The 9798-nt window shown below is 56.7% G+C and overlaps 1 protein-coding gene across 15 annotated transcripts in view; it reads left to right on the top strand.

The window, feature by feature from the left end:
• Window positions 1-686: 686 nt before the first annotated feature.
• The window catches only part of MAPK8IP3 (mitogen-activated protein kinase 8 interacting protein 3), a 43352-nt gene continuing 34240 nt past the window's right edge, over window positions 687-9798 (top strand). For 5 of the 15 annotated variants that reach the window (XM_041747445.1, XM_041747447.1, XM_041747437.1 and 2 more), the window contains exon 1: window positions 690-1642. In XM_041747445.1, the coding sequence (XP_041603379.1) occupies window positions 1325-1642 (318 nt within the window). In that variant the 5' untranslated portion in view covers window positions 690-1324. Of the gene's footprint in view, window positions 1643-9798 lie in introns of all 15 variants that reach the window. The other 10 variants (XM_041747449.1, XM_041747440.1, XM_041747448.1 and 7 more) reach the window with 4 other exon arrangements.

Here is a 9798-nt window from a genome sequence, read left to right as displayed (position 1 = left end):
GAGTGGGTGAGCATCTACCCATAGAGCAAATTAGGTTACAAGGAGTCCATTTGTATCATCATACATACAGGGCACCATCTGCAGGAGAGTTTGTTGATCTGGTGCAATCAGATTGGGATGCACCGACAGGGAAGCATTTCTTCAGGTAAAAGCCAGGGTTAGGACGTTTCTGTTGGCTTTAAGCTATGGCAGGTTTGCGTTTTTATTTAAATTAGAATTAGCACTACCTATGTGCTCCCCCACCCTAAGCTGGAAGTGTAGGTTGTGGGTTGTGTGTTCCCCAGATGCCAGTGAAAGAAAATGCACGTCCCTCGGGGCAAGTCTAAATCCGGGCTTCAGAGTGTCCGCACCAAGTTCCAGAGGATCCTAGTTCAGAAGGGAAGGCGCGGCAACCGGGCAAGAGTCAACCGACACAACAGGCGGCACAATCGGGCCGCAGAGGCTGCAGGACAGGATTAGGGGACTTCAAAACGAAGTTTACTAATGCGATTTCATAGAAGTGGCTGCAAGTGGAGGAAAGAGGAGTCCATCAAGGCGAAGACTAGGATCAAGGACACACAAATCTTAAGTGCAACCGCTGAGAGGGACGCCCGCGGGGGTGGGGGTGGGGGTGGCACAGCAGTGAACAGGGACCTGGAGAAGCACCGCGACGCGCAGGACTGCAGCACCTGGACCTGGGGACAAGAGGGGCGACCCGGGGGGGGGGGCTGCGCTACCCAGGGACCCCGGGGTGGGGGGGCTGCGCTCCAAGGGGACCCCGGGGTGGGGGGGCCGGCGGTGGGCGGTACGAGTGTGTGGCCGCGGCGCTGACGTCGGGAGGCCCGCTGCAGCCCTACGGCGTGCGGACCGCGCCCCCCGGGGATCCCGGCGCACACGCAGGTCACTGCGCGGGGCCGGTGCCGTGGGGGCTGCGGGAACCCGCACACGGTGTGAGCCGCCCACGGGCCGAGCGGGGTCCCGCCGGACCGGAAGTGCCCCCGGCGGGGCTCGGCCGGGCTTCCGTCCCGGGGGCCGCCTGCCTTGCGTCACGGGCTCCGCGACCCCTAGCGGCGCGGCGGCGCGGGGCTCGGGCGGGACTTCCGGCGGCAGGACTTCCGGCCGCTGACTGACGGGTGCAGCCTCGCCAGCGGCGGCGGCGGCGAGGCGGCGGCGGCGGCGGCGGCGGCGGCGGCAGCATCCGCATCCCCAGCATCATCCGCGGCGGCGGCGCCTGAGCCCCGAGGCCCCAGCGGCGGCGGCGGCGGGGAGGCGACGGGCCGCGACCTGCAGACGGCGGGCGGCCGGGGCGGGACAGCGGGCCGCGCTGGCGGCGGCGGTGGCCGCGATGATGGAGATCCAGATGGACGAGGGCGGCGGCGTGGTGGTGTACCAGGACGACTACTGCTCCGGCTCGGTGATGTCGGAGCGCGTGTCGGGCCTGGCCGGCTCCATCTACCGCGAGTTTGAGCGCCTCATCCACTGCTACGACGAGGAGGTGGTCAAGGAGCTCATGCCGCTCGTCGTCAACGTGCTGGAGAACCTGGACTCGGTGCTCAGCGAGAACCAGGAGCACGAGGTGGAGCTGGAGCTGCTGCGCGAGGACAACGAGCAGCTGCTCACCCAGTACGAGCGGGAGAAGGCGCTGCGCAAGCAGGCCGAGGAGGTGCGTGGGCCGCCGGGGGCCCCTGCCCGCCCCGCCCGCGCGCGCGCCCGAGCCCGGGGTCTAGGAGTGCGCGGCCGGGCCCCTGCCCCTGCCCCTGCCCCTGCCCCCGCCCCCGCCCCTGCGCCGTCCCGGGCTGCCGCGGCTTAGGTCCGCGGGAAAGGCAGGTCTGGTATCACGATGTCACAAGACCGTGCCCGTCCCGGCCGGGGAGCCCGAGGTCTGACACGGGTGAATGTGCTGATGGACGCAAACACCCGGCCCGAGCCCCCCTAGGGTCGCGCCCCGGGCAGCGGGCTTCTGGGGGTGAGGTCGCCGCCCCGCGGTCCCCGCACTGGGGGTTGGGGGGGGGCCGTGTTAGCTTACGTGGGAGAGGCCGAGAATTCCCAGCGGAATTCTGAGATGTCTGCTTGCGAGCTCCGACGTCTCCTCAACCTGGAAATCACTCCTTCCCGAACCGTACCTTGTGGGAGACCCCGCCTGCCTGCCGCCGGCCACCATCACATATTTTGCGCCCAGTGTGTGCCAGACCCAAGGATGCGGGGGGTGTGGGTGCGGGCGCCCATCCCTGCTCTGCCTCTGTGACCTTGTCCACATCGCCTGCCCATCCTAGGTTTTAATTTTCCGTCAAATGACTCGGTTGCCCTAGGTGTGTTCCAAGCCCCTCTGACGTTTTGTTATTCCCGGGCATGAGGTGATACTCTCTGGTTTGTGAACACAGAGTTTCTTATTAAACGAGCCACATTTCCTTTCGGTTAGTTTGGCCTAACGTATTTTCGACGTTAGTATTGGAATAGAAGATGATTTCAGTATTGGGGTTTTCTCTTAAATCAGGTTGGTGTATGTCCCAGTTTGGTTTAAAGCATGTTTATAAAGACTTAAAGTGTGCCTTATAGCATTCCTGCTTTTTGGTAGTGATTTTGCTTTCAGGTTTCAGACGTCTTGTCAAGAGGCTGCTGTTTATTGACTGGGGTGTTAAGCTGTCCAACCGCTTTAAAGCTCTCAACTCAAGGGGATGCATGAGGTCATCGGTTTTCAGGGTTCAGAGTGGGGCTGGACCAAGGTCACATGGCCTGGAAGAGCCAGGCCAAACCCAGTCCACTCTGACTCCTGGCCTGGGCTCTTCTTTCTGAATCATGCTGTTGTGGGAGATCAGAGAGCTGCACCCCCAGATGACTGGAATGCTGGGGTTCCCCTTGGCCAGCCATGCGGCTGTCGCTGCCTCCCTAGTACTGGGCAGTGCCCTCCACTTTTCTGAGTCCTCTCTGTAGCCGTGTAAGGTCCAACTGATGATGTTTCAAGTACGTTTGTTTTCTTTTTTTTCTGTACCTGTGTGGTCAGCACTGTGAACCAGAACCCACTGAAGGGGGAAGAATTATAACCTTCTAGCTTAAAAATGAGCTCAGTACACATCAGGCCTCTGCCCTGTGCAGCTCAAGCACAGCCGTGAGTGACTGTGCTTCTGGCCTCCCACTTGCCTGGACTGAGAGCTGGAGGGTGTACGTGGGGTTTGCAAGACGCTGTCTTTGAGGCCAGGACCGAACGCTGCCCAGCTACTGAGAGAAGCTGCCCAGAGCTTCCTGAGCAGAGAGCCATGAAGCAAACAAATGCTTGGCTAGCCAGCGCAGGGCTGTGATTAAATGCTGATAGGACGCCCTTGCAAAGACCTCAGATGATGTTACAACTAAGGACAAGGACCAGACCCCATATCCTTTCTGGCATTTATCGTGTTCATTAAATCGAACTGACGGTCATTTCTGGTTTTGTGGAAAAGACCGCTTCTTTTTCTAGGCAGGGACTTGAGATCACAGATGTGTGTCTGATAGTACAGGAGCTGGACCGTCACAGGCGGAGGCCTGTCCATATTGCAGAGGAGCTCCCAGTGCCTGGCCACTCTGCTTCAGAAGGCTTAGTCAGAGCTGGTAACCTGAGCCGCCTGCAGCCTTCCAAACAGAATCTGCAGGCTTTGTTTAAAAAGCCTCGAGCAGAGCAAATGCCCCTGTCCCCCACTTACTGCCCACAATTACTGCAGCGAGAGATTGCCAGTATGTTCCGTTTCTAGGATGGCTCATTTCACAGGAGCCATGGTGGCTAAAGATAGTGGGGTCCAGGGAACAGGGCCGAGTCCTGGAGTCCACGGACGCAGGCTTGAGCACCAGCGCAACCCTTGGGAGCTGCACTTCCATCCACCAGTCTGCTGCTGTCTGGCCGCAGTGGCCACCTCCGTAAAGCGAGTGAGTTGCCAGATGTGAAGTTACTTGCGTATCAAGTGCCAGGTCCCATCATTGGCTGTTGGCCTGAAGAACTGTGGAGAGGTGGGTTTAGTTGAGTCAGGAGAGAACACCTCGATGGATTTGCAGATGGAGGCACGGGGCATCTCGGTCTCTGGTTGTGTGGGCTTTACCCTTGTAAGGGACATCCCCGAGTCCTGCTCAGGCTTGCAGAGCCAAGTGGACCTATTGCTGGTTTCTAAAATTTCTACAGAGACCTTAAAAATGTCTTTATCTGATTTCCAAACATTAGGAAAGTGTGCGGTTGAGTGGGTGGGAGGACTGGAGAGCGAGTGGATGCCCACCCAGTGTGATCCTGCAGGAGGAACACGCAGAGGCCTCCCCAGGCAGCAGAGAGCCCTCTTCCTTGCGGAGGTCAGGCACGTAGTGCATAGGAGGGAAAATCGTGTTTGAGAGACTGTGTGTGAGTTCAGTAGCCATTGTCGGCGTCAAAATCATCTCAGCCCTAAAAAAACTACTAGTGATACCCCAGCTCATACCAGACAATCAGGTGTGCATGGGCATCTCCTGCGGCGTAAGGAAGGTGTGCAGCTGGAGGAAAGTTTTACCCCAAACCGTTTGTTTCTGGTTACATAAAAGTAATTTACTTCGTGAAGAACATTTGGATAGGATTAAGCTGGAGGGAGGGAAAGCCCTAATCCTCCTCTGTAGAGATGGTCACCCTGCCTTTTCTCATGCATGAATTGATCCACCAAAGCAGGGGTTTTCTTCTACTTTCCCCGCATGACAAATAGCAAATTCACCTCTACTTGGACAAGGCATGTGATCCCTTTTTTTGCCATGTTGTAATATTAAAAGCAGTCTTAAAAATTTTTTAGATTTTTTTTTTCTAGACAAGACTGTTACGGTTAGTGGCCAGCATAGCCTTTCCCAATTGACTTTAAAGGTCAGCCTATCAGCCTGGGTGGCTCAGCGGTTTAGCGCCGCCTTCAGCCCAGGGCGTGATCCTGGAGACCCGGGATCGAGTCCCATGTCGGGCTCCTTGCATGGAGCCTGCTTCTCCCTCTCCCTCTGCCTGTGTCTGTGCCTCTCTCTCTGTGTCGCTCATGAATAAATAAATAAAGTCTTTAAAAAAATAAAAATAAAAAATAAAAAAGGTTGGCCCATTATAGCTGTACCGAATCTCCAGGAGAACAACCAGATCTGACTTAGAAATAGAGACAAATTGCCGTAGAAGAGCAAAGAGAGGCGCTTCCCAGCCAGAGCGAGCATGTGGGGAAGGGCCCACTTTGGTCTGCAGGCCTCTGGGCCCTCAGCCCTGGCACCTGCCCATCCTCCTGTGGCAAGAACTGTCCCAGCTAGACAGCACTGGGGTCAAGGACTGGCATGAGTTAGTTCTTCCCAAATGAGGACTTCTAAATTAGAGTGAATACCTGAATTTCGTGGGTTATTTTATATTATTATATTTAAGGATTTTTATTTATTTATTCATAAGAGACACAGAGAGGCAGACACACAAGCAGAGGGAGAAGCCAGCTCCCTGTGGGGAACCCAATGTGGGACTCAATCCCAGCACCTAGGATCACGTCCTGAGCCAAAGGCAGATGCTCAACCACCGAGCTATCCAGGTGCCCCTTTTTAATTATTGTTTTTAAAGCTTTTGTTTATTTCTTTTAGAGGAAGAGAGAGAAGAAGCAATGGGAGGAATAGAGAGAGAGGGAGAGAGAATCTCAATAGACTCTGTGCTGAGTGTGGAGCTCAAGTCGGGGCTCGATCTCATGACCCCGAGATTGCAACCTGAGCCAAAATCGAGATTTTGTTGCTTAACTGACTGAGCCACCCAGGTGCCCTTGTGTGCTTTTTGTTTAAAACAAACAAACAAACAAATTTTTTTTTTTTTAATAAACTATCCCCAGTGTGAGGCTTAAACTCATGACCCTGACATCAAGAATCACACACTGCAATTGAGACAGCCAGACACCCCACTGGGTTATTTTCTAAAACTTCCTGTTTTGGAATCAATTCTAGAAATTGCAGAAATAACCCTGCACCCAGATTCCCAGTTGGGAACATTTTTCCATGTTACTCTTCTTCTTATCTCCATCCCCCCCCTTACTCTGCCACGATCTCCGAGGTCCACTCATCCCCCTAGTCTCCTCTCTTCTGGATCAGGTCCTCACTTTCTGCTGTATTTTTATTTTTATTTTTTAAAGATTTTATTTATTCATGAGAGACATAGAGATGCAGAGAAATAGGCAGATGGGAGAAGCAGGCTCCATGCAAGGAGCCTGATGCAGGACTCGACCCTGGGATTCCAGGACCACGCCCTGGGCTGAAGGCAGGCGCTAAACCGCTGAGCCACCGAAGGATCCCCGCTTTCTGCTTTATGCAGCCGCCACGATGGTGACATCACAGGCCCCTTGTTTCTAGGACAGCCCTCAGTTTGGCTTCCGTGTGGCTTCCGTGTGGCCCCAGACAGGCTAGGGCAGACATCCCCAGCAGGAGGTCCCCTGAGTGATGTCACTCGCCTCCCCGAGCCTCTGAAAGCCTTGCCCTGTGCCGGACGGGTGCCGGAGAGGAGGGTCCCAGCTCAAGGCGGGCAAGTGGCCCATTACCGCAGCAGACCCCTGGGGCAGTGTCAGCAACTGGTCCAGCGTGCCTTTCCAGGCATATCTGCTGGCCCATTGCTCACCAAGTCCCAGCCATTCTTCTGGCCCAAGTTTGGTTTCTCTTCTGCCACCGTCCTGGTTCCAGCTGTCACACTGCTGCTCCACCTGCCCCATCTCCCACTCCCCCGTGTGCTCATTCGCCAGGGTAGTCTGAGTGCCAGGCTCAGCTGCAGGCTTTGGGGGTTAGGTGTGGGGTAGGCACCTGGGTGGGGTGGTGCTGGGGGAGACACCACTGGACACCCGCCTGCTGATGGGGGGGTGGCTACACTGGGTAGACAGGGCGAGGATCCCCTCCTGCTTGAACCCTGCCAGGTCTGGTCTCGCTCTGATGAGGTCCCAGGCCCACCTCCCTCTGGGGCCTGCTCTCTGTGCCACTGCTCTGCATGCTGTGCCAGTTCCTCTGCGACCCTGCCATCTGGGCGGCTGGCACAGGGCTTCACACAGCACATCCAGACGCCAGGTGCTTGGATGAGTGAGGGCTGGAGGGACACATCCCCACGCTCACCCCAGCTCCCCTGGCTGCCTTCTGCCCAATCAAGGGAGCAGTACCCTTCTAACTTTTTCCTTTTTTTTTTAAATTTTATTTTTTTGACCCAGAGAAAGAGGGAGAGATTGCGCAAGCAGGAAAGTGGCAGAGGGAGAGGGAGAAGCAGGCTCCCCACTGAGCAGGGAGCACGATGTGGGACTCAATCCTAGGACCCTGGGATCATGGCCTGAGCTGAAGGCAGACACTCAAGCAGCTGAGCCACCCAGGTGCCCCCTTCTAGCTCTTTCCGCCCCAGAGCTGGTTCTTTTCCCCTGACCGCACACCTGCAAGAGAGGCGGGGCCCCCTGTGTGCTTGCAGACGGGGAGGGAGGCGGCCCCTGGCCCCCTGTGCATACCACCCCCAGTGGCGGTGGGTTCCGGAGGGCAGCTCCCGGGGGTAAGGGCTGTGCAGGGGGTTCTGCAGCAGCTGTCTGTCCAACACAACCCCCGGGAGGATGGAAATTTCTGCTTTGTGCTGGCGGGTTCAGTAGCTGATGACCAGATGGGGCCACTGACACTCTGCATGTGGCTCACGCAACAGAGGAAGTGCGTCTCTATTTTGTCACTTGAGTTAGCTGAAACTCCACATGTGACTGGGGCTGGCATGGAGCACGGCGCCCTCAGCGCCCCCCCTGGGGGGGGGCAGGTGACACCCCGTCACACAGCCCTCGAGTGTTCCGTGAGCTCGGTCCCCGAAGAGGAGAGCTCCCCACCCACGGGGGGGTGGTGAGATTCTTGAAGGGCTGCGAGGACTCTGGCGAGGAGTCCTCAGCGCTAGGAACAGGCTGGTGTGACAGCCCGTGGCGTGACCTTTGCCCCCGGGCTGCAGCCTCCTCTGAGCTTCCTTCTAACAGCCTTATTGGGGAGAAGGCTCATGAACTGGACGGATTGGTGCCGTTTGCAGAGTCTCCACACACCTGCGCCCGGGAACCTGCCCTCCGCGGCCAGCATCTCCGAGGTCTCCTCCTGCCTCTCCCAGCTCCCCCATCCCCACCTGCCTGCTTCTCTTCACCTAGACTACTCCATATTTTCTAGAACTTCATATAAATAGAATCATGCAGGTTTTTGTCTTTTTCTGTCTGGCTCCTTTCTTTTGGCGTAAAGACTTTGCGGTTCCTCCGGGTCGTTATGAGTGTCGTTGTCATCTCCTGCTGGTGGGTGGGGGTGCGCTTCTGGTCCAGGCTCGGCCCCATCCGAGGCCCTCCTGCTTGTCTGGGGCCCGGCGGGCTCAGGTGCAGCTGTGCCTGGGAGCTCCCAGGAAGAGAAAACCCAGAGAGGTCAGGAGGGGCGGTGGGGGGCTGGTGACAGGACCAGCCAGTCCAGGGCGGGAACATCTCCCTCAGGTGTCCACGCACCCATCACCTCTTACACGCGGGAGATCTGGGGAAGGCAGCTTAGTGGGGGCAGGTCCTTGTCCCAGAGAACTGCCCCTCATTCAGTGGGGTTTGTGCGGCGAGGGTTGGCAAGCTCAGGCTCTGCTCATCAGCAGCGACAAATTCAAAGTGGGGCCTGTCGTGGGCGTCCCGGTGCGCCCCTCCCTGGGAGCCTTGCACACGCCCTGGGCGCTGTACTCCTTCGTGGGCTCTTCTCCCCAGGCCTCCCGACACCTGCTTCTCAGCCTGTGGAGGCCCGCAGGTGCTTGCTTGTGCACGCCTGGCCCGGGGCCCCTGTCGCGTCTACAGCGTTCACTCCTGGGCAGCAAGACCCCGCATCTGCCCGACAGCCGCAGCCGGCACCCTGTCCCTCGGAGCAAGGCCAGGTAGAGGCTGAGTAGGTGAGCAAGTGGAAGAAGCCAGTGCACCCTGCCGAGAAGGCTGCAGAGGACTCCGTGTGCGGGAGGGTAATTTCTCCCAGGGAGGGGCAGTCAGGCTGTTGGGATTTCCTTCTCCTGCCCCGCGTCCTCAACCGTATCATGTATTTTACGTGTGTGAGTATCTAGCTGCCATAGCCTGTGTTTTAATATGTAAAATGTATATTATTATTTAATATGTAAACATACTCATAAAAAATTTTTTTAACACGCACATATAGATTTTTTTTTCTGTCTTTCTTGCCAACTCTTGGAGATCAGTGTGAATTAAACCAGTGCCATTGGTTGGCATCCCTCAGGCGGATACTGAACCCATGGTCCCTTTAACTTGAGCATGAGGCGCCATTGCCTTTTTTTTTTTTTTTTTTTTTTTAATGAGTCCAGCCTGATCCTTGGATTCCTGCAGGGTGGCCTGATCTCTCACATAGACGTGTGTGTCATACTAGAATACGGGAGTGTCCCCTCCCTTACGCTGTGCGCCACCCAGCGGGCCTCAGCCGCAGCTCCTGCACTTCTAAAGCCACCTCGCTGCTGTCCCGCCCTGCTCCCCTGCCTGTATTGCATTTCACATCTACGTGGTGAAACGTTGTGGAAAATGGAAAGAAAGCTGTAAAAGAACATCTGTGATTTGAGATCTTGGGGGTTCATTGCCCCCCCGGGAGTGCCCGGTAAGCATTTGATCACTGTCAACACTGTCCAGGGGAGTCTGCAGCAGAGAGAAGGGAGCCGCCCCCAGGCACAGAATCCCCACACCCCAAGTGTTTATCGGTCCTCCCACTGAAAATAAAAATCCAAGAAAGAGGGGCATCTGGGTGGCTCAGTGGTTGAGCATCTGCCTTTGGCTCAGGTTGTAATCCTGGAGTCCCGCATCCAGCTCCCCGCAGGGAGCCTGCTTCCCCCTCTGTGTCTCTTCCTTTCTCTCT

Source organism: Vulpes lagopus, chromosome 3, assembly GCF_018345385.1.
Source record: "Vulpes lagopus strain Blue_001 chromosome 3, ASM1834538v1, whole genome shotgun sequence".
NCBI lineage: Eukaryota > Metazoa > Chordata > Mammalia > Carnivora > Canidae > Vulpes > Vulpes lagopus.
Note: the sequence above shows the minus strand (reverse complement) of the source record. Positions and strands in the feature narration are given on the sequence as shown.